The 23,796-nt window shown below is 45.7% G+C and overlaps 3 protein-coding genes across 3 annotated transcripts; 2 read left to right on the top strand and 1 right to left on the bottom strand.

Annotated features, from left to right (window-relative positions):
• Positions 1–204: 204 nt before the first annotated feature.
• On the bottom strand, positions 205–2,556 carry tma7 (translation machinery associated 7 homolog). The gene is made up of 4 exons (XM_068749183.1): positions 2,429–2,556; positions 2,111–2,166; positions 1,584–1,671; positions 205–698 (listed from the first exon to the last, which is right to left on the bottom strand). The coding sequence occupies exons 1-4, from the start codon at positions 2,442–2,444 to the stop codon at positions 664–666; spliced, it is 195 nt and encodes a 64-aa protein (XP_068605284.1). The 5' UTR covers positions 2,445–2,556; the 3' UTR covers positions 205–663.
• A 54-nt stretch (positions 2,557–2,610) lies between these two features.
• ccdc51 (coiled-coil domain containing 51) lies at positions 2,611–8,676 on the top strand. The gene is made up of 7 exons (XM_068749106.1): positions 2,611–2,670; positions 4,020–4,112; positions 4,212–4,413; positions 4,493–4,630; positions 4,715–4,879; positions 6,068–6,274; positions 7,709–8,676. Exons 2-7 carry the CDS (start codon positions 4,108–4,110, stop codon positions 8,288–8,290), a joined length of 1,299 nt encoding a protein of 432 aa, XP_068605207.1. The 5' UTR covers positions 2,611–2,670; positions 4,020–4,107; the 3' UTR covers positions 8,291–8,676.
• Positions 8,677–11,468: 2,792 nt separating this feature from the next.
• On the top strand, positions 11,469–22,488 carry osgn1 (oxidative stress induced growth inhibitor 1). The gene is made up of 8 exons (XM_068748674.1): positions 11,469–11,562; positions 14,001–14,059; positions 15,496–15,632; positions 15,710–15,901; positions 17,274–17,365; positions 19,589–19,788; positions 19,870–20,213; positions 20,689–22,488. The coding sequence occupies exons 2-8, from the start codon at positions 14,002–14,004 to the stop codon at positions 21,214–21,216; spliced, it is 1,551 nt and encodes a 516-aa protein (XP_068604775.1). The 5' UTR covers positions 11,469–11,562; position 14,001; the 3' UTR covers positions 21,217–22,488.
• Positions 22,489–23,796: the final 1,308 nt, after the last annotated feature.

Raw genomic sequence — 23,796 nt, 5'->3', positions numbered from 1 at the left:
AAGGAACATTTTGGTTTTATCTCAACTTAAGCGCTGCTGAAACAGAAAGCTGAACGAATTTGGCCTGAGCCGATTTTATTCTCCAGACAGGATGCCATTTTCTATTGAGAACCTTTTATCATTAGCGGAAACAAAGTGGTGTCTGAATTTGTATTTATAACTTACATTTCACTAGGCATGAAAGTAAACACTGAGCCAACTGGAAACTACACCTGACAGCCAGCTGTGATTCTGGACGGTCTTTATTCTCACAAACTGAGACGAAACAGGCCATATTTTAATTTGTTTAAACATTTTAATCTCCCACTTTATAAACAAACAAACAAAATAAAAAATACTGTTGGTGCGTTGGGTTCCTGTTTGAGTTTCATTTGGCCACAACATAAAATGGAGATCAGGATTCCTTTCCTTTTACACAATTCTCAAATCAATTAATTTCTGATCCAGACATGAAGATTGTAGACAGTGTGTGACGTTTTTCTCAGCAAATAAACACATCGTGGAAACTCTGGTTACATGTCAATACATGATATTTGATGCCTGACCATCGATAGATGTTCTTGTCTTCGAGATGCACTTTAGTGGTGGGGGCTGACGTCAACACACGTCCGATCTACGATGCAGGAAGTCAGGCCAGGGAAGCATCGTCACCGCACACAGGATTTACTTCTTGCCTGATTTCTTGATGCCACCGCCGGCTGGGGGAAGAAAAGGAAACAAAAGATTTGGGTGTGAAAGAAAATTTCTGCCTGATAATTTAACATCATTTGTATTTAAAAAAAAAACTACAACAGCTGCACACTGATGTCCGGCCTCCTAGTATAGACCGTATAGGAAGTTTCAGTTTGCAGCTGAGTGTGAAGCGAATGGGATGAGGATCAGCACCTCCTAATCCAGGGAAGCCTTTGCCTCAAGTGAGGACAGGATGGAGCATAAGATTGACAAACGGTTACGTTGAAGAAGGACCTCAGCCGAAAGCAAAAGCTTTTGATTTTTACTGGTCCATCTACGTTCCTACTCTTATCGATGGTCATGAGCGAAAGGACAAGTCCTGGAAACAAGCGGTCGAGATGAGTTTCCTGCGCAGGGTGGCTGGGCGCACCCTTAGAGACAGGGTGAGGAGCTCAATCACCAGGGAGGAACCTGGAGCAGAGCCGCTGCTCCTCCACATCGGGAGGAGTCAGCTGAGGCATCTGGGGAGGCGTTCCGGGCATGTCCCACTGGGAGGACTCGGGGAAGACCCAGGACACGCTGGAGAGACTATGCCTGAGAACACCTCAAAATTCCCCCGGAAGAGCTGGATGAGGTGTCTGGGGAGAGGGAAGTCAGGAGATCCCTGCTGAGACCGTCGTGTCTGCGTCCCAGCTCCGGATAAGGGGTGGAAGATGGTTGGATGGATATGAAAGTGTATCCCACAGAGGTGTCATGTATTGTCACACGTCCTTCATCCTCAGACTGGCAGTACACCCACAGCTTTATCTCAGAGGGTACAGTCATTGAAATATTTTCAATTTGGGATCTAGTGAGCGTCTGCAGACTTTTAATCTTGTACAAATCATTTCCTATTTGTTTATTGGTCTTACATAGAGGTCCTTTTCCTGCAGCTTTGGACTTCAGTTGCTCCAAGGCCTTCTGGTCTTCCTTCTGTTTCTGCTTAAACGCAACCTCCTCCTGCAGAAAACCCGACATTTCCATTCCAATTACTCCATAACAAAACTTTTGTACTATATGGTAGATTTGTTTGACATGTAGAAAGGAAGAAAATATCAAATATGATGCCTTCTATACCAACTATGAAGGGCAGATGCTCGGAAAGTGCATCTCACCAGAAATGATTTTTATGCTTTCAATCAAAGTTAGAGCTCTAATTGCATATATTTAAATAAAAATGTATACAGTGTAGGGGTATGCATGGATTTATACATAACCCTGGGAAATTTCAGCAAGTTTGTTGTTGAATTTATATTCCAGCTTGTACTTTTATAAGATTATACAAGAAAGAAAGAACATTTGCGGATGCAGCCACTGTTAGAGAGCATGAAAAAACGAATAGCTGCATTAATATATATATATATAATCATCTAGCCTGATGAAAAGAAGAGGGATTTACCTCATCCAATTCTTTGTTCTGTTTCTTGGGCGCCTTCAGTGGTTTCTTTTTACCTCCTGGAGAGAATAAATGTTAGTATTTTATTCAAGTGAGCTGTTAGGAAGAAAAATAATTAGTCGAATGCCCAGACAACCACAAGGGTTGTTCTAAAACACCTTCATGACGAATACACTCAGTGACAACAACACAAAAAGCTTTAGAAATGCAGAGTAGACATTATACAGCCCCGCTGTTAGCTAGCAGCAGTCAGGTAAAAACCTTAAATAAAACAAACCACCGTTAATATCAACCTGAAGACGGCGTTAAAACGAATCTCACCTTCCCGGCCAGACATGATTTAAACTAATCCCGACGGTATAAAGCAAAAATAATAATGTTATTGCGAGGCCGATCAGTTAGCTTCCTCGTACGTGCTGCTATCAGGACCGCTGTGAGGCTGAGCAATGACCCGGAAATAGAAGGCTCCTTCTTCGCCTGAACCTAAATGTGACAGGCTGTCTAAGTAGTTCCCTGAAGCAAAACCGACGTCCTGCTTGTGACCTGTGCCCTAACGAGAGCAGGTATGTCATTGTTCATTTATATTTATTGTTTTTAAAGTAGTGAACACTTTCAAATACAAATAAAGTGGCAATTTGCGAGTGACGGGTTTAAATGTGGCGTGAGAAGTTCGCCGCTGATGAATGAAAGGGGGACCCGGTCAGCAGACTTCGGAGGAAGGGTTGGAAAGAAAATACTAACGAGGTGAACTTTATATGCAGAAGTGTATTTTAGTTTCTTGCCAATGATGGCGTCAGTCATTGAGAACTGTTGTAGAGGTCAGTTTGTTCCATTGTGGCGCGGCGCTGACTCACTCTCACCATTAGCCTCGTTCTACAATTCTTTATATAAATGGCGATAATAAAGTTTCCTGCTTGCTTCTTTCATTCGTTAGTTTAGCATCGGAGTAAGGCACTCCTTTACATGCGTCATGGAATAAAAATCATTTCCTCTAAAATGCATAAACTGTAATATGAAGTTGCATTAGCGCTTTGTGAACATTAGATGGTTTCAGGTACGAGCGTAAAGTCCCATTTGGCATCTCAAAATAGGATTGAAGGACAAACTTTACCTAGAATTCAGCAGAGTTCAGATTTCAGTGATACCTTTTTAATTTGACACAAAATTAAGTCAAATAGGCAACACCGGTGAGCTGGATTCAGATGAGCTGCTGATGAATGAATGAATTAGATGGATTGCTGAAATTGTGTCTGATGCTGGTGACACGTCTGGGGTGTACCCCGCCTCCCGCCCATGGCCGGCTGGGAAAGGCTCCAACACACCCCGTGATCTGCAAGGCGGAAAAGCAGCAGTCATCCAAGAAACTAGAAAAGATCTCAGAGAGCGCAGACCTCGTTCCCCTCCTAACTGGATTCACACCGTCCACATGCTGATCTGGATCATCACCAAAAGCTTCTAGATTGTTCTTGGTGTCTTTATACACCAACCATGAAAGAAAGAGACTCGGAGTTGCATTTTTCACTGATTTTGAATCCATAAATGCGGGTTTTCAATGCTAAAATTAATTATTGTTTCCTGACTCCATTCTGGAGTGACACACACACCTGTGTCAAATTACATGTCAATAATCAATCGAGATTTTTTGAAGCTCCTTTGATGGCAATGTTACCGAAAATGTCAAAGTGATCCAGAATCAGAATCCAGGATCTCTTCTGGATCATCAGTTCCTGATAAGATTCCCAACGTGTCCTGAGAATGTTGTCCAGATCCATCCAGAACCATCCAGAACCTCTCGAGTTCTGGATGGGTGAACAGACAAGCATCACATAACCTCCCCGGCGGAGCTAGAAATGGATGGATGGCTATTTAAGAGAGCCCTCTGAATCATCCCACGTTTTTATTTCTCCTACAGGCGGCTGTTTACCTTCTGAGACTGAGGATACAATGAAAGGGAAGCTCTAACAGTTGTCAAGCTGCGCTTCTTCCTGCTGCCCTTTTCAATGAGGTATTTCTACAGAACATAGTCCACGGGGGGGGGGGGGGGGGGGTACGAAATACTATTGACTGGCTGATCGACAGCACATGAATGTTTTGACTCTTTCAGACACGGAGGAGCTCCAATCCGTCTTTTGGCTCATGGCTCATGCTGTGCGTCTCACCTGCCTGTGCGTGGTAGGATCATCACTTTGGTCCGAACGTACAGTGAACGCCATCAGCCGGGCGTTGCCCCTCCCAATAATCCCACCCCGCCGGATGGGAAAGGCGAGCCTGAGGTGAGAACGGACCGTACCAAGGCTGTTCTACAGGTAAGGGAAGTCTTCAGAGATACTAGTGCCGACACGTTTTGCTTTGTTTTTCAACCTTACTTTGCAACCTCTGCACCAGCATGCAGGTGAAATGGGGAGGCAGTGGGTACAGAAGTCCACTCAAGTGGCCAGTGTCATGGCGAGCTACTGGATGGAGAGGTATGAAGAGTTTGTTGGGCTCAATGAGGTCCGTGTAGCCCAGACCAACGTCACTGAGGTCAGTAAGGAGCGGGGAACCTTTGACATCCAGCGATGGATGCTGATATCTACTGTGAATCTCAGGCATGTCTGTCTCCTCCAGGCTGAGACGGCGTTCATGGTCGCCAGAGGAATGGTGCACGAGGCTCAGGCCAGCCTGGAGGCCCTGCAGGTCAGGCTGAAGGAGGTCAGAGACCGCCTGGACAGAGTCTCCAGGGAGGAGACGCATTACCTGGAACTGGTCACTCTCGAACACAAGCTGCTACAGGCGAGTAGGGACAGGTGACAATGTGGGGGGGGGTGTAGCATAGTAGTGGTAGGGAAACTTACCCATCGCATTACGTTGCAATGTCGAGAACAGGAAGTGAAGTCAAAGATGACGTCTTCCAACGTTTCTGCTCGACACAAAAACAGAACGTGTGAGTTTCTCCATTTAAGTGGAAATCTTTTTCTTTTCTCCCATTTAGATTAAACATATTGACATGATGCTCAATTATCTGAGTCACACAGCTGAGATGCACGAGCTCGTTTCAGTATATTAACCATGTGTTGGCCACCCACCTGTTCGCGACCTTTTTTTTTTTTGTCGATGTTGTCAAAATGGGGGATGAAGCGCAAACACCAGAGTCCTCCTCGACGCTCGGTGTGTTATTCCCCTGCAGCGCGCAGCAGGCCGGTGATTACATCACGTATAGTCTGTCACCACTTACTAAACTTAGACTGTGTGTGTGTGTGTGAATAATGTATGAGCTGGTATCACAGACATTTTTACCCTCGCCGAAGGGGAGGCGAGGGTATTGCAATTGGGTCCGTTTGTTTGTCTGTCTGTTTGTTTGTCTGTTTGTCTGTCTGAGCGCATAACTCAAAAACTAGGAACCCAATCGACTTGAAATTTTTACACAAGCAAGGTTCTGTCCGTGGCTTGGTCCTCCCCGAGAATGGCGTTGATCCGGATCTGGATCCAGATTCTAGAATTATTTTTACATCTGGAATTGTGCCTGTGCTGTAAACTGCCGCTTTAAGAGGGAGGGACACGAATGGCATTATGGGAAAAAGAGGGAGGGACACGAATGGCATGATGGGAAAAAGAGTCCAGAAGGAGTCTTGTAGTACGTTCCGGAGCAGCAAGCTAGAGCAGGTTTGGCCCCTCTGATCCGGAAGCCCTGTTTACTGTCTCACAAGATCGAATAGTCTTTTGGAGGCGAGGGTCTGCAGTCTCTGATTGTCTTTCTAGTTACTTTTGTGTAGATAATCCAATTTCAAATGAGATAGAAACTGTTTATAAATGCATTCGGTGTCCCAATTTTGGATAGAAAATTGTGCCGGAGAATCCAGATTTCAGTTCTTGAAATAAATAAATGTATAATTGTACGCACTGGAACATAACGCTTCTATAGAATAACACATCGGCTGCTTGTGTGTGATTTTGAGGGACCTTCTGCTGCTTTCTGACCAGGATGAGCGTCGGTTCCGGACAGCGTACGAGAAGGCAGAAAGTTCCGAGAGGGAGAAGTTTGCTCTGTTCTCAGCAGCCGTCAGGGCGAGTCATGAGAAGGAGAGGACGAGGGCAGAACGCACCAAGAACTGGTCCATCGTTGGCTCGGTGATCGGCGCTCTGATCGGGGTCGTAGGCTCAACGTACATCAACCGAGTCCGTCTGCAGGTGAGCGGCTGAACTGATGTCCTTCTGGTTTCAGAGGCGACTGGAGCATTCAGAACTAAAACACTGACCCAGCTGTTGTCGTCTGGGGTTATAACTACAGAACTGCCAAACTAGCTGCGTCTGGTTTCTGATTAGACATTAGCAGGCTAACAGTTTGAGCTAAGATGGCAAACAACATACATGCTGAACATCAAAACATTAGCATTCTGGATCAATGTGAGATTGTCCACATGGACGGCCTTTGAGAACTGCTAACGTGTCTTCATTGTGCAACCCGGCGTCTCATGTTTCTGCGCCGGCCATCTTTACTTTCTTTTTTGCCTATTTTGACTGTGTTAATGCAAATGGAATGACATTTCCCAAAGGTCGAGTGTACTTGCAGACACTCCGCTGTGGAGAGAGTGTCTGCAAGTACCGTTCTGTTGGGGTTTGCACATCCTGCCTCCTTTAAACATTTACACACACACACACACACACTATTACTAAAAATAAATATTTTTCTTGTTCAAAAACATTGTTTTTAAGTCAGATTTAAAGAGTTAAACTAGAGAAAACGAATGCAAATTCCAAGGTCAAGGGGAAAAAAATAACTATTTAAAGTCGAAAATAATCTTAATGTGGTATTTTGTAAAATAGTTAATAGCCACTGACACGATACTTTGTTTTTAGTACTGCTGAAAATAAGTAACATTGCAAAAAAAAGAAATCTTAGTTCCTGATACTGATCTACAACTAACTATGACTAAGAAACATTTTAGGTTTTAAGGTGAAAAGCAATGCCAACTTTACGTCTTTTTATCCCAAAACGTAACATGAAATCTGCTATTTTAAAAGTTAAAATTTTGTATTCGGTTCAGGTCTGATGCCAAATTAATAGATTTAATCAGAACTACCAAATATTTTTAATATATAGTGTTTGTAATGCATCTTACTTTAAAAGTAATTAAGAGATTACCATTTTTATCCACAAGAAGGCTGAGTGGGAGATTTTCTGTTTTCATTGATACTACTAATTATTGATGTACAAAAATGTACGTTGCGATGATGGTTAAAAAATAAATCGGCAACCATGTATTATTTAGTAAGATGGTGACGTAAATTGCACTTAAAGGGTTAAAATATTCATGTTGAATATTTTTGTTTTCATGAGTGATGCAAACTAAAACAAAAAGTTGGTGAAAGTGGGAAAAATCTTTCAATGTTAATGTATTCTATGGCATTTTGCGAGTGTAAACAGGAGGTGGATGTATTTGGATGCAAGAAAAAAAAGAAGCACGAGAAGATAAAAAGTTGTCTTTTATTTAGGGTTGTTTTCCAATAAGCGCATTGTGAAAACATTCCCTCTTTAATTGTGTATGTTTTATTGGTACAATCACAAAGACGCCAGTCTGAACTGACCGTCAGCTGACACATCTTCACATCTCGAACGTATAGGAGCTCAAGAGTCTCCTGCTGGAAGCCCAGAAAGGTCCGGAGACCCTGCAGGAAGCCGTCAGAGTCCAAGCTGTGAACCATCGCTCCCAGCAGGAAGAGATTCAAATGCTCATCGGAAGTCTCAAGGTGGCTTTGCAAGATAGCCACACAGAGAAGCGCGGCGTCCTTGAGGACGATCGGGGACGGTCGCCAAAGTCGGCCGTGGTTCTCCATTCGGCATTAAAAGACCTCTGCCTCAGCAGCCGGAAGACAGAGACCCTCTTGGAATCCCTGCCTCCACAGCTGGGACAGCTGGAGAAGGGAATCCGCAGAGTCGAGGGCCAATTGTCGGTGGTGAGAGAACTTGTGGACGCCAAACCACAGGTTGAACAGCAAGCTGTCCAGCCGCAGTTAACGACACCAGAGAGACCAGAGGGCAGAACCCAGCCGGAGCCGGGAGCGATGGTTCAGCATCTGGAGGAGCATCGAAGGACGCTGGCACAACAGATCAGGAGCAGCGCTCTATACAATGCTGCGTTCACATACTCCGCCTCCGCCATCGTCATCTCTGCCGTCTACCTGCTGCTCAGAGGAGGTGGCTAGATGGAAACGGCGCCCCCAGTTTGAGATTGAATTCACCGTGTTGTTACAGGATCATCGTCTCTGCTGCCATTCACTGAAACTTCGAGGGACTTTTTAAAATCTTCATTCTGCAAATAGATGATTTGTGGACAGTAACATCCTGATTGAAGGTCAAACACTGTAAATTATATGTAAACCAAACGTTACCGCCATCCCAGCCGGTCCGTACACAGCCGTGTACCAGCATCACACTCTATTCATTCAAATCAGTTGTATTTTTATTTCTCACAACTTTTAAAGATAATTTTTCTTTTAATTTTTATCACAAAAACAATAATTAAGATTTGGTGTGTCTAAAGAGAAGATGACAAGTTTTCCCACGGGACCTTTCACACATTAAAATTCTTGTCAAGAAATTAAGGGTGTCTGTTCTGTTAAAACATTGGATAATTTTTAATCTGAATAATGTGTAATGCATCACAAGGAAGCCCCTCCCTTTGGTGTTTAACTGATCTATTAGCCGCATGTTCTCACGCTGTCCACCTGTACCTGACGGGTTCGCATCTAGCTCGTTTCATCCATTTAAAATAATAAGATGAGTGGGCCCTCACGTTCCTCATCCAACCTTGTTCTGTTTTGTCCACGTTATAATCTTAATCCATGATCTACTGGATTATTAGATATCAGGTCCAGGTTAGACTAGTCTAATCCATTTCACAAACAAGGAGGGGCTCAGCTGCTCAGTTTAAGATACCGTGGCGACGTATCCCGATAAGAAGTGGGCCAGCGTCGTCGTACCGCCAGCCCGGGCTTGACCTTGAAGTTGCTTTGCTCAACCCAAATCCTGCTTTGTAGTCTTGTGCCAGGACTGGAGATGGTGCGAATCCAAGAGCACGGACACGATTGATTATTGACATGGAATTTGACACAATTGTGTGTCGAATGGATCTTGGTAAGACAAAGAAACGTAGTTTATTTTGTACAGCAATTCAAAAACCAGGTAAAAAAGTCCGACAAGCAACAGCAACGATAAGGAAGAGGCGGGGTCAGAACAAAGAGGGATCCGTAAATAGGGTTTCTCATGATATATTATATATCTTTCCTGACCTCGTTCTGGACCAGATCCAGAAGACATTTTGCATGATAGTGCATATCGGACACCTTTAGGACTGATTTTTGGTGAATGGATTCAATGCATATCTTATATGATTTTTTTTAAGTAAAGAGAAAAACAGACACCTCCTCCAGCTCTTCCGGGGGTATCCCGAGGCGTCCTCAGGCCAGCCGAGAGACATACTGGGTAGTTACTCTAGGCCAGGGCAGGGGTGGGCAATTATTTTTTCCATTGGGCCACATGAGAAACAGAAAATATTCTGGAGGGTTGAACTCGATTCTGCATAATATTAATTGTATTTCTTTATATAAAAAACAAAGCAGTAAATTGTTTTGACAAGCTAATAAGAGTATATGTTATAATTAAGCAATAAAACATTGAGGTTTCCTCACAAAAAATGTAATTTATTCAATTACATTTCTCAAAACAATAGTAAAAAATAAATGTGAACATTTTACCATTTGTAACTCATCACATTCACTCTAAAACTCATTTTTAGTTTAATACTGTTGGGAAGTTGTGTGAAGGTTCTTAGAATCCTAAAGACGTCACAATATTGTATTTGTGCTCACTAAGAAAGATGCATCATGTTGAGCTGTCACTGAATGCAGTTTTAGTCCACGCATGAGATAAAATTAGAAAACGTGTTTATTTTGTCATTTCCAATCAACCTTACACGGGCCGGTCAGAGTCAACCAAAGGGCCGTATGCGGCCCTGGGGCCGTACAATGCCCAGGTCTGCTCTAGGGTGTCCTCCCGGTGGGACATGCACGGAACACCTCCCCGGGGAGACGGCCCAGCCATCCTGCGGAGGAAGCTCGACCACTTGTATCCGGGATCTTGTCCTTTTGGTTATTAAATATATATTTATAGTTTACATTATGGTCTAACGATCAATAACCATGCAGAGTAATAAAAACATCCCGCCGGTAAGGAAGAAGTCGGGTGCCAAATGCCAATTGGTCGGTGTGTAATACAGGCGTAAATAATAAATAGGTTAACCACATTACATCTGACACAGATTTATTTATGTTCTTTATTTCACGTTCTTAATGGATTCTGCTGGTCGTGTTTGATCCAGCACAGATATTTCACATAGTTCTTTGTCGGTTTAGTGAAGGGAGTAAACAGTGCACCTCCTTCCAGCCATTCGGGGTACCGGTAGTGACTACCGGGTAGTCATGGTTACACAAGCGGTGACTGCAACGTTTCACCATTTCCGATTACTTTTTTGCCTTTGTGTAACATGCAGACCGAAGCATGCAAGGCTTGTTTGTCTGAGGAAGCAAACATGCAAACACACAGGTGTAGCCCAAACATGACATGTCGCGTCATGATTGGTCTACTCAGTCAGGTGGGCGTGTTTTACAGAAAGGCCTGCCCCTCTCAACTGTGACAAAAGAGTTTTGAACAAAGGTAATATTTTTCTTTCTTTGTTATTTACTATTATTTAATATTTACTTGAATAAGTTTGATTGTTGATTGATAGAGTAATGTGGTTTTCTTTATCTGATAAATTGAAAGGATTTATGTTATAATAACAGCAAGAAGCTATCAATATATTTTATCAACTATACAATTGCATATCTAATGTTTGTAGCTTAAATAAATAATAAAAACAGTTATTAAACAGCATGTTAAGGAGTAGTTACATTTATTGTACATTACATTTAGTTACATTTATACTTTGTTACCGTTACATCTGGCCCTTTGAGGGCAACCATAAACGAGTTTGTACAATGCATCTTGCTTTAAAGTAATTAAGAGACTTGTATCCACACGCAGGCTGAGGGAGATTTTCTGTTTTCATTGATACTACTAATCATTGATACAAATCGGGTTCCCTCCCCTCCCATCCCTCGTTTGACCCTAAACCGCCACCGCCTCGTGTATAGACGATCTTTGTTATTAACGTGGGCGGGCGGGGTTAGGGGAAGCGTAACTTACGTAAATTGAGCGCGAGCTGGCTGCTGATTGGCCAAACGGACGGACAGCGTTCAGCGGCGTATATCTGGGGCGTGCGGGTCGAAAGCTGTTTAAGGAGGCGTTTGATCCCGAAGAGGACCGGAGGAAGGGCTCAAAAAAAGAAGAGGAGAAGAAGGGAAGGAGACTCCTCTCTCCTTATCAACGCTTCGTTAGCTTCGAGAGGACGCAGCGTCGCTTCACCTCCAAATACCCCGTAAGTTAATGCCCCGTTGTGTCCATTGTTGCAGCGTGACGAGCATGCGGGGCCATTCGTTCGTTTCCGTGGAGTCCGAGTGGGTCAGGTGGGCGGGGCGTTTCTCCACGGTCCCCTCTCCGGGTTGTCCCCACCGACCAGAAGTGAGAGTGGACATTTTCGTAATGTTCATCATGATTTACAATCTGCTGCTGCTTCGGGGGAAGTTAATGCTACTCTATAAACTGCGTTGCGTTTTGACGTAAAACGGTTTATAACAGATAAAATAATTACCGGTATAATTCACGGGCAGCCCGGTGGTGCAGTGGGTAGCACTGTTGCCTCCTCCGGGTGTCTGCGTGGGTTCTGTTCGTGTCTGTGTGGGTTCTGTCCGCGTGGGTTCTGTCCGTGTGTCTGCGTGGGTTCTGTCCGTGTGTCTGCGTGGGTTCTGTCCGTGTCTCTGCGTGGGTTCTGTCCGGGTGTCTGCGTGGGTTCTGTCCGTGTCTCTGCGTGGGTTCTGTCCGGGTGTCTGCGTGGGTTCTGTTCGTGTCTGCGTGGGTTCTGTTCGTGTCTGAGTGGGTTCTGTCCGGGTGTCTGCGTGGGTTCTGTCCGTGTCTGCGTGGGTTCTGTCCGGGTGTCTGCGTGGGTTCTGTCCGGGTGACTGCGCGGGTTCTGTCCGGGTGACTGCGTGGGTTCTGTCCGGGTGGCTGCGTGGGTTCTGTCCGGGTGTCTGCGTGGGTTCTGTCCGGGTGTCTGCGTGGGTTCTGTCCGGGTGTCTGCGTGGGTTCTGTCCGGGTGTCTGCGTGGGTTCTGTCCGGGTGTCTGCGTGGGTTCTGTCCGGGTGTCTGCGTGGGTTCTGTCCGGGTGTCTACGTAGGTTCTGTCCGTGTCTATGCGTGGGTTCTGTCCGGGTGTCTGCGTGGGTTCTGTCCGGGTGTCTGCGTGGGTTCTGTCTGGGTGTCTACGTAGGTTCTGTCCGTGTCTTTGCGTGGGTTCTGTCCGGGTGTCTGCGTAGGTTCTGTCCGTGTGTCTGCTTGGGTTCTGTCCGGGTTCCCCGGCTGTCCCCCACCTCCAGAAACAGCTTGGTTGTGCCCCTGGGTGTGAGTGGTGTCTCATCCAGGGTGTACCGGCCTCTGGGAAGCAGAACCTGTGACCCATAACTTTGGAGAAGCGGCTGAAGAGTCGCTCCGAGTTCTTATTACTGATACGAACGAGTCGGCATAAAGTCAATAATAATAATGGGGATAATCCTCCTGGATTGCTCCCAGGCCTCCAGTGCAGTCGGGTTTCTGTCTGAAGTTCGGCTTCCAGCTCCGTTCCCATGGCGATCTCCGGTGTCCTTTGGGTTGCTGTCTTTGCTGCCTGATGAAGGATCTCTCGTTTAGTTCGGTGATGATTCGCTTTAAAATGGTTTCTGTCCACCTCTGAGTTAATCGCGTTTGTCATCGAGTTGCTTCCGTCTCTTCTCTGCGTTTCTGCTCCTCTTCCTCTTGTGTTTATTAACCCATTGAGTGCCGGCTGGTTTCTTTCATCGCACGCTGGCAGCCGTTTTTGAGAGTATCGTGTTCTGACCAACGTAGGTTTGTTTCAAAAGAGCCTTTCGGTAAAAAGAAAAATGTCGAGCAGAACAATGGCTTTAATCTTTGTTTGCATTGGTGCCACCGCAAACATCTAAACAGTGGTTTAGTTCTCTAAAACAACTCATTTATGAATGGATGAATTCATAACCATGTTCATCGTCTACGTTTGATTAAAACCGTGTATTCTTTCCGCTGTGGCGAATGAGGTGAGCTCCGCAGCAGATCCCTCTGTGGTCAAAGGCACTGTTGGTTTTATGCATTTTGCTGTTTCAGCTCGAGGTTTTCTCCGTTCTAAGCATGACTCGGCACATTTCGTCCGTTGGGCTCCACCCATTGATCGGAGAAAGATTGCCGTCGTGGTCTTTGCGTCGGTTGCTGACTCTCCCACAATGTCAAGCGTTCAGAGCGGGACTAGATATGGAAATCAGAATCAATATGCAATATTTGCACATTTAATCTCGGCCCAAGTTGAGAGTTTCGCATGACGCATGTCTCTAGCAAGATCAGAGCGTCAGAATATCAAATGTTTTGTTGAAGTTTAACTTTTGACACTTCACAGCTTTTGGTTTGTAAATGAAAACACCAAATGAAGGTATTTAGCAGCCTCAGCGTCACAAGTGACCAAAAACAATATCTTGTGCCGCAGTCGTGCCTCCTTTAATGTTTAACTGAGGTCATGTTGCCGTAATAAGGTCAGACGGGTTTGACTGTCGGTGGAAATGTACTGACTTGACATTTGACATTGTAATTATTAACGAAACGTCTTGATCTACTTTCTGAAACCAGATAAGCTGTGATAACGTGCCACACTTGTAGTATTTATTATTAAGATGCCGAAACTATCCGTGCTGATGGTGATTGTGTTTCTCCCTCCTCACAGAATGGATCTTGCTGCTAAAGAAGCGCTCCCCGGAGAGGTTTGGCCGGTTGTGATCGTAGGTACGAAACCGTGTCGCGTGGAGGAGAAACTGCTGAAACGCTCAGACCGTCTGAGCTTATTTAGACTTGTGTCGGTAAACCGTGTCGACCACTTTAACCCAACCGCACCACGGCAACTATCACACAACGAACGCTCAGACCGTCTGAGCTTATTTAGACTTGTGTCGGTAAACCGTGTCGACCACTTTAACCCAACCGCACCACGACAACTATCACACGACAAACGCTCAGACCATCTGAGCTTATTTAGACTTGTGTCGGTAAACCGTGTCGACCATTTTAACCCAACCGCACCGCGACAACCATCACACAACGAACGCTCAGACCATCTGAGCTTATTTAGACTTGTGTCGGTAAACCGTGTCGACCATTTTAACCCAACCGCACCACGACAACTATCACACGACAAACGCTCAGACCATCTGAGCTTATTTAGACTTGTGTCGGTAAACCGTGTCGACCACTTTAACCCAACCGCACCACGACAACTATCACACGACAAACGCTCAGACCATCTGAGCTTATTTAGACTTGTGTCGGTAAACCGTGTCGACCACTTTAACCCAACCGCACCACGGCAACTATCACACAACGGTGCGTATCGAAGGCGAAGCTTCTTCTAGTGGGAAATGAAGCTCTGAGCTGTGGCCGGGGCTAAAGCCGACCGGACGGGCGCTGTAACAAAGCCGTCCAATCACAGTTCAGACGGTTTCTCCGGCGACGCTCTGCCTGCTGCGGGAATCGGACTGCCTGCTGTCATCCATCCGTGACTTGGGAAGTTGCCCTTCTAGTTTTTAGAAGTGTGTGGAAGGTGAGCGGAAACACTTTTGGTGCGTTCAGAATGTTGCGTCTCACTAGAGAGCGGCTTGTCGACTTTACGACTGTCGTTGGTTGAGCTTTAAGGGGGCAAATAATGTTTCATGCTGTTGATTTAGGCGTGGAAGGATCTCCCTATTTGGTAAAATAATAATTGAACGCTTTAGTTTGTTCAGGTTAATGTTGGATTGAAGCGGCAACCGTTTGAAAACGTATGAGGTGTGTCAGAGGGATCAAGAATATCTCTAATATTATTGATCTGTGGGGCCCTGTGCTGGAAAACAAATGCCTGTTAGTCATCATGGCCGTCAGATGAGAATGAGATTTCGTTTTGCTGCTCCTTATCTCGTGTATTTGTGTGTTTTTTTTTTTTTGCTGAGTCACAAGCAGCATGCATGCATGCATCCAACTTGCTGAGTCATGTTGCTCTCCCAGTGAGTTTCGTATTGCGTTTTATTTGGTGACTGTTGAGTGTAATCTGATTACTGCAGGTGTAACCACGACTACCAGAAGACACACAAAACCCACACGCAGCAACACGGCTGGAAAAACACAACCGTGTAATTTGAAACCCGCCACCCCGTTTGCTGTCAGGACTCACCTGTCTGTCTGCTTCTTAGGTAACGGCCCATCAGGCATCTGCCTGTCATACCTGTTGTCGGGTTACACCCCCTACCTGTCGCCTGAGGTCTCGCACCCGAACCCTCTGCTGTACAGCAAGCTGAGAGAGCAGCCTCACCTGCCCCTCCTGGAACAGGTAATGCAAACGGGACATGCGTGTTCATGAGGATGAGGATTCCAGTGTTCATTGTTCTCATCACCTGGTCTCTCCAGGACCTGGAGTACCTGTGCGAGGGCTTAGAGGGGCGATCCTCCAATCCCGTGGCCGTGCTCTTTGATTCGCTGCTACTCCCTAACGGTGACTTCGGATTGGACCACACGTCGTCTTTGGAGTGGCGGTTTGAGGCGGAGCGCGCCGTCCCTCACCTGGTGCTGGGGAAGGGCCCCCCCGGAGGAGCCTGGCATGTGGGTAGCTAGATCAGCCCGGACGGCATCATTTCCCCTATAAAGCACTCACCTCTGCTACGCACTCGCCCAAACCGTCTCAACCCTTTCTCTCTCACTTTCCCATGAAACTGTCAACGTGAGGTGTGTGTGTCCCCCCCCCCCCCCCCCCCCCCTCATGTCCTCATTTCTCCTGTCCATTCTGGTCACTCGCAGTGAAAGCCTTACCGTCCCCAGCTCTGCCAGCTCCCGTTCAGCTTCCTGTCTTTTGGTCGGTGCCACCATTTGTAAACCAGACGACGTGCTCTCATCCTCCAGACCTTCCCCTTCAACCGAGCTGTCACGGATCAGTGTCGATCCCGTCCGCCCCCCCGCCCCCATCACCTCTTCACACCCTCTCCACTCCTTTGGATGCTTGAACTCCTGTCTCTTTGCTCTCATTGACTTGCGTGCACCCAGTTTTCCATTCCTCTGCTCTTTACTGAGAGCCTCCGGGTTTTCCTCAACCTGCTCCCAACTCTCACTACGGACTACTGTCTGCTGCAAACGTCGTATCCCATGGAGACGCTCGTCTCCTGACGTCATCTCTCAGCTTGTCTATTACAACTTCAACACGGCGCGGGCGTTGCCACGCCTACCGTACGGCTGTCGAGCGTCCCTCACACATGTCCAACAAGCACTCCAGTACCTGCTTTATTTCTTTCCTCAACTCAACTCAACTCTGTTCCTTTTGCAACTTCCGCCGCTTGATTTTTTTGGCTCTGCTTTGGCTCTCTTCCTGTTTTTTGACTTCCAGCGTCATCCTGCAGATCAACGTCCGATGTTGCCTCGCCGCCCCCTGCCCTGCCACCACTTTTAGATCACAACTCCTGCATGAGACGTCGTCCACATACGTGTGTGCACGTTCCTGCACTATTGAGCGTCACTCTGTTCCTCTCTTCCTGAAACAGCCTGTTCCATTCTCTCGGAGAAATCCACCAGCGTCTGTCCTGCACTCCTCTGCTTGACACTATTACATCATCACCCTTTTGTTTTGTCGGTGTTTAATTTGTTATGTAAGAATATGTGAATTTATTTATTGTATTAAGACGTTCCTGTTGCCATTGTTTCACAGTAATAATCCACAGACCCAGCGACAGGATTAAACACCCTTTATAATGGCAGTGATATCTTGCATATTAAATGTGGCTTTCTTGTAAAGTTCCCTGACATGCTCATATTCATTACAGTGTGTTTTGTCTTTTTGTTGTTGGCTCATTATTTGCACATGAAACAAAGTGTGACGTTTGAAGACTAAATTGAGTCCCAACACGTTTCCTGTGACGATGCATTAAGAGCATTAAAATGCTAAAGTTAATATTGAATTGCTAATAATTCTGTGTGGCTGTTCAAGGCTATGGAGGGCTCCATGCTAACTCTGAGTCTTGCTAACTGGATGGAGCTTCCTGGACTGGAGCTGAAGGACTGGATGAGAGATAAGCGCAGGTCTGTAATGGTCAACAGCACCTTTACTCGCAACGCCTCGTGAATTAAATGGAGAGGATCAATAAACCTTTAGTCCATACTTATTATTCTGCTCCAGGGCCTCGTTGATTTCTTTCCACAGCATGTTTAACATGCGGTGGGAGAAGCGGCTTAACTAATTGTTTCAGAGAAGAGCCACAGGTTATTGTGTTTTATCACTAAATACTGAAGCTACCAAAGAAATAGTCTCTTCATCAGGAAAACACAATTGTTTCTACCTTTTTTACTGTTTTTTCGTAATCGACAGTATAACATAGGCTGGTTTCACCAAAAATGCCAGTTTTTGACCAAAAATGGAGAAAACAAGCTTTTTGTAAAAAGCCGTGTCGAGCAGAACTGGCTTTCATGCTCATATTTTTTTAGTGAAGCCACAAACATATTTCCTCCTAAAATCAAAACCAAGAAAAGGGGATTTTGACGGTGAGGCCAGCCGTGGACTTCCCACTCTGCACTGATCATATGGCCTCAGTGATTTACCCAATGAAAGGTTCCTCTCGTCCGGAGTTGGGAAATCAGTTTTACTTAAAATTCTCCGTCGCTTGGGAGTCGGTGAGATTCAGACGTGTAAAACTTGGAATATGATTATTTAAACACATTTTTGGTGATGATGAATATATTAATTAGAATGTTAGAGCAGTACAGGTACAGTCACACAGTAGCATGTATTACAGTACAAGTACAGCCAAACATCCTGTCTAAGAGGAGCATTTCTAAAAAGCCCTTGCGGTCTTGTTTCCGTTGAAAGTCCTTCGTACATAAATCATCGACATTTAACAATACCGATAAAACTACAAATAAATTACTCTACAGATGCTAAATAACAATAAATTAAAAGGGGGGGGGGGGGGGGGGGGATTGATCTGGAGAGAGTCGTGATGACTATCTCCGTTTCCGCCCCCCCTGGAAGGTGAATTTTTAGGGTTGGAAGACCTCAGCATTGCTGCGTGTTCTTGTGAGAATTTATTTATCTTTATACATTTATTTAATTTGCCGGTATCTTGCCGAATTGTTCTCCTTGCTTATTAGTTGCATTCTTAGTCCTATGCAACGTGTTCTCTATATGAGATGTGTGTGGAGATCAAATTCAGTTTGGAGTTCAGGATGTTTTTATACAATTCAGCTCTAGGGTAAAACCGTCAATTTGAGATGAAAGGTCTATTTTCTTTCAATTTAAAGCTGCTATTTTTATTTGTGAAAGGATATGATTAGGCTTTAACGGTCTCCCAAACAGTTGCGCGAGAGACGTCAGGTCACATGTTTGAGAAAGGAAGTTATGTTGCGTGATAGCCATGTTAAAAATACCGTATCTGAAGAGGAGAGGAATTCAGCCGCCGCTGCCTCCTTGCTTTAGCAGCGTCAGGAAGAGCTTGTGCTGCGTGATCTGATACTATAATTCTATAAAACTCACAAGCGCAAACGAGTGGAATAAGATTATCCACAAAGATGGAATTGATTCTCCTGTCGGTGTGATGTACACTGGGGAAGAAAAAAAATGTTCTCTTTCCAGGGTGTGAAAATAGGTTATCAGAGATGCAATATTCAGAAAGAACAGAATGTTTATGTCCAGGTGATTTGCATATCCCTGCATGATTGGAGGAGGATCTGTCCAGTACCTCCCCACTTTGGAGGACTCTGAGATTATTCACTGGGCCGCATCCTTCTACCGATATAGTCCCTGTCTCTCCTCTGGAAATGTCCAGACCGTCTCATTTATAATCTGATCCAACCTGGTCGCCCCCAAGGAGAACCTCGGCATCTTCATCTCGGGCACAACAAAGTGAAAAAAGTCCTTTTGAAAGGATTAGTTTCAAATATAAATGTAAGCAAAAATGCCTAGCGTAGCAGTTGAAGGAAAACACAAATATCACACAGCGGAGTATGCGTCGCCCTCCCCTTACTATTCACCCATATTGCTGCGAAGTACTGAAGCAGCAGATTTTATTAAATGCATCCATTGTGAGCTAAACTTCACGCAGGACATCACAATTTCTCCCAAATCTGTTTCAGGTTGAAGTCAAAAGCCCCAGAATGAAAATGCTGCTTCTTTCCGTGAGCCTACATGTTGTGTTAAGACTTATTTAATCGTCACCCTTTGTGTCTCCATGTCTTGTTTTGTGTTTTTTTTATATATTGGCTTCCTTCTTTTTGGCTTATAAAGGTATTTTCCTTTTTCTTTTATCCAAGAAATGTCCGAAACGACCGAGCCACACCAGCAGAGATCGCCTCCTATTATCAGCACTACGTCTCCCAGATGTCTCTGGAGCCGAACTTTGCACGTGGAACCACTGTTACCTCTGTAACCAGAGAGCCTGTTGGCCAGGAGGGCTCGCCGCCCTATTGGAGGGTGTTGGGGTTACAGCGCAGCGAGGGCAAAGTGTTGGGAGGTACCGTCCATCGCTTAATGGTCTTGCAGCTCCTCCCAGGCAGCGCCACATTTGCACCTCCTGTTTCCTTCTCCCCCTCAGATGCTTCCTCTGGTCCGACGGAGGTGCCTTTCTCCCTCCTGGCGCATAATGTAGTGCTGGCAACGGGGACCCACGACATCCCAGCCAGACTAGGGGTGGAGGGTGAATCCCTGCCCTTCGTCTGCCACTCATTCTGGGAGCTGGAAGCGGCCATCTCTCGCGGCGAGCTCGACCAATCGTCCAACCCGGTGCTCGTAGTGGGGGCGGGGCTCTCTGCTGCCGATGCCATCCTGACTGCCCACCATCTCAGCACGCCTGTTTACCACGTCTTCAGGCGCTCGGTCACAGACCCTGACCTCATCTTCAACCAGCTCCCCAAACTTCTCTACCCCGAGTACCACAAGGTGAGAAGAGCAACGTTTGGCACCGGAGTCGTTGCACGCCCTCATAAAAGCGTGACGACAGACTGGATCAGGCGTTAACTTGCTGACAACATGCCAAAAACCTTTTTGTCGCGAGCTGAGCGGTTCAACAAAAGGCTTCAAGCTAACGGACGTCCTGAACAAAGTCTGTGTTAAAAATCCACAAGGAGACGTTGAGGGTGAGCGCGAATCAGAACCGGACGTTTTGTGTCCAGCGAGCATCCTAAACGGTAAATGAGACCCACCGTGCGAGTGGGAAGCCATTTTGGGAACTCTGGTAGAACTGCGTGTTCAAAGGGGCCATGAAACGTTTCCCTGTAAGCGGCATCAAGTCAAAATGAGAAACGTGTCCAGAAATGCCCCGTTAGTGAAACCGGCAAACGTTCTATTGATTATTATCAGCATTGATTTCTCAGTCTTCATTTCAATAGGAATTAATTGATCTTCATTCCTCCAGGTTCACCAGATGATGACTCTGCAGCAGTGCAGCCCGAGCCCAACTCCTCTTGACCCTGCTCAGGACCTCCACACCTCCTCGACCCCTTCTGTCTCTTCCTCCCTCCTCCCCCCCTCCTCCTCCTCCATCAGCGCCTTGTCGCCCACCTCGTCGTACCGTGGTTACCTGAGCTTCCCACGCCACAGGGTTGTAGCTTTCCGTCCCGACAGGAAGTGCGTCCTGGAGTCGACCTCTGGCCAACAGACTGTGATCCAGGTCTCCAAGGCGCTGGTTCTGATCGGTGCCCACCCTAACCTTTCTTTTCTGGAAGACAACGGACGCCCGCTCGGCATCAACCCCCACGAGACGATCACGTGCCGGAGGAACCCGATTCACGTGGACCCGTTCACCAATAATGTGGCAGCAGCAGGGGGGCCAGGCTTGTACGCCATGGGGCCGATAGTTGGCGAGAACTTTGTCAGGTTCCTGAAAGGGGGCGCACTCGCTATTGCTAGCGACCTTGCCAAGCGATCGAAGGAGGGGTGGTGACGAGAGCGTGCTGGACGTGACCCTGGGAGGACGGACGGGTCTCTCGTTTCACAGAAAGGTTTCCTGGACTCGTCACCGGTCGCATATCTGTCGCTCCGTCTTTATCTCGCTCTTTCTATCTGTATCGCGGCGTGAAATCCAACAGTCTCCTGCAGGCCGAAGGCGTCTGCAAAGTCCTACAGAAATGCAGGTCGGAGCCGTGATGCAAGCTGGAGAGGCGGCGGAATGAGGAGGCAGCCCGTCTTGCACTGATTATAGGAGGGACTGCCGTGCTTTTATTTTGTAAAGCTGCATGCCAGTTTGTTCCACCTCCTCGTGGACCGCTAGCGTCCTAAAGATGGCCTCGGTGTGAAAGCTGTTGTGAGAGGAGCTGATGGCGTTTCACTTGCCCAACAGCAGGCGTATTTTCATCGGCCCCCTCTGGTGGCCGCTGGTTTCACGGCTCCTAAATCTCTACATGTTTGTCATTTCTCTTTACTGGTAGTAGTTTTTGGTGCTTTATGCTGATATGTCTGGGATGATCTGAAATTAGACCCTCACTAAGTTCTGGAGTCGAGTACCAGGCGCATTGTCACATCGGTATATTTATATTTATACATGTTCAGGCTTTAACACTGAAAGCACTCAGTTAATGGTGATGCCTAATCGATAATCCCGGAGGGGGGACGGGAATAAATCGTTGTGGGCAGACAGATTCACTACTTGAACTACTACTACTACTACTTAGGTTAATGTACTCCTCTTTATAAGAGACCAAATCCACAGAAACCCTTTTAAATGTATATGATGAAAATAAGACGAGATTGTTTAATATATATTTCTGCAGAAATCCTGCTCTTTAAAGTTTGTAAGTGTTACAGTACTGTCAGAAGTTACTTCCTGCTTCTTCCTTGACATTATTTTCTGGGTTGTGTACACTCTGATGCTTTATATTAAGTATTCTATATGCTTTAATTTATCTCTATTCTATATATTTTTGAGATGATTGTGAGTTCCACAATCCATGTGTGTCGCTTTCATAAGAACATGCTGTTTCTGTAAATATCTCTTCTGTAAATTATTATTATTTACAGTGGCAGTCTTCTGTCGTGACATTTTAGCCTTGCAGGTAGACCGGAGTAGTCTGCATCATCTGCTTCAAATATATCTGTATATTTGCAGTAAAAATCTTTATTAACCTTAGACATTAAAATACACTTCTGTCTGGGGTAATGGCTAAGTCTGTGTATTCCATCCATATTGGTTTTTAGGGTTCAATTAAACGTTAATTTCACCAACGATGAGCATGGTGAGTTCTCTTCTTGGCGTTCCACAGGGCCCTTGTTGGTGTTCTTTTAGTTTGGGACGAGTGTGTAAATTCCAGCTGCACTCAAACCTCATTTCTAAGCCTCGTTGTGTCAGATATTAGTCGGCACAATCTGAAAACCCAACTGTGAATTTTAAGGCTTTTCATGAGTAGATGATCAACTGAGCTTCTTCAAATCACACAAGTCGACATTGTGCAGGCGTCAGTCGAGACCCGTAGACATTTGTCTCCCCCGATCGGCAACGTGCTGATCTGTTAGACGTCAGTGATCAATGATCCTCACAAAAAACTAGAAGAGCATTCTGAGAGCACAGACCTCCGCCAAGCGGCTCGTTCCCCTCCTAACCATAGTCCGCACGGTGATCTGGATCATCATCGAAAGGTTCTAGATTGTTCTTGGTATCTTTAAGCACCAGCCATGACAAATGAAAGTGAATCAGAGTTGATGTGTATTTTTAAAGGCTTTTTGAGTCGACTAGAAGGTTGATTTGCTGCAGCGACCCCTGATGGGGGGAAAAGACAAAGAAGAAATTGGGTTTTCCATTTAAAAATGTTATATTATTTCCTGACGTCATTCTGGATCTGATCCAGATTAAATTCGATGGTAAAATAGAGACCCCCCCCCCCATTCATGACTGTCAACCGATAATCAACCGATGTATTGACTGCAATGTTGATTTCAAAGTGATCCAGGATCTCTCTGGATCATCACCAACATTTTATCATCTGTTCCTGGTGACATTCCCAACATTTCCTGAGAATTTCAACATCTGTCCGTAACCTTTAGTCATCTTGCTAACGGGCAAACAAAAGGGCGCCGCCGATTACATAACTCCAGCCTCGGCGGCGGAAATAAACTTTGAAAGGCGCATAAGGAATGTGGCAACATCCTATTTCTTACATCAAATAGCCAATTTTATAAATAATATACTGTTACCCTTTTGAGATGCAGCAAAAATATGAGTGTTTTATCAAATACTCAGTATGTAGAACACACATTCAGGCATCTTCACTTGTAAGGCATGAAAGAAGGACACACAAAACTGGATGAGTTCCATTTGAATTAAGATGCTTCTAAATGTTTATGGGCGAGAGGTGGGGTACACCCCGAATGAGACGCCACCTCATCGCAGCAGCGCACATAGATGGACACACAACAGACACACTTATTCATCTAAGCTGCATGCTGTGAGGCGACAGTGCTACCCACTGCACCACTGTGCTGCCCACAACAAAAACACACTATACAAAAATCAGTTTTAAGAAATAAGCCT

The sequence above is a fragment of the Brachionichthys hirsutus genome, chromosome 15 (assembly GCF_040956055.1).
Source record: "Brachionichthys hirsutus isolate HB-005 chromosome 15, CSIRO-AGI_Bhir_v1, whole genome shotgun sequence".
NCBI classification, from domain to species: domain Eukaryota; kingdom Metazoa; phylum Chordata; class Actinopteri; order Lophiiformes; family Brachionichthyidae; genus Brachionichthys; species Brachionichthys hirsutus.
The sequence above is the reverse complement of the archived record's forward strand: the minus strand, read 5'-3'. Positions and strand labels throughout refer to the sequence as shown.

Excerpts from the sequence above, each read along its gene's own strand:
- tma7 (XM_068749183.1), bottom strand. Across the intron at positions 1,672-2,110 it reads AGAACAAAGAATTGGATGAG|GAGGAGGTTGCGTTTAAGCA; the intron begins GTAAATCCCTCT and ends GGTTTTCTGCAG. Across the intron at positions 699-1,583 it reads TGCAGGAAAAGGACCTCTAT|CCGGCGGTGGCATCAAGAAA; the intron begins GTAAGACCAATA and ends TTCTTCCCCCAG.
- ccdc51 (XM_068749106.1), top strand. Across the intron at positions 4,414-4,492 it reads GTACCAAGGCTGTTCTACAG|CATGCAGGTGAAATGGGGAG; the intron begins GTAAGGGAAGTC and ends CCTCTGCACCAG. Across the intron at positions 4,631-4,714 it reads CCCAGACCAACGTCACTGAG|GCTGAGACGGCGTTCATGGT; the intron begins GTCAGTAAGGAG and ends TGTCTCCTCCAG.
- osgn1 (XM_068748674.1), top strand. The coding sequence starts at position 14,002 with ATGGATCTTGCTGCTAAAGAAGCGCTCCCCGGAGAGGTTTGGCCGGTT. Across the intron at positions 14,060-15,495 it reads TTGGCCGGTTGTGATCGTAG|GTAACGGCCCATCAGGCATC; the intron begins GTACGAAACCGT and ends TCTGCTTCTTAG. Across the intron at positions 17,366-19,588 it reads TGGATGAGAGATAAGCGCAG|AAATGTCCGAAACGACCGAG; the intron begins GTCTGTAATGGT and ends CTTTTATCCAAG.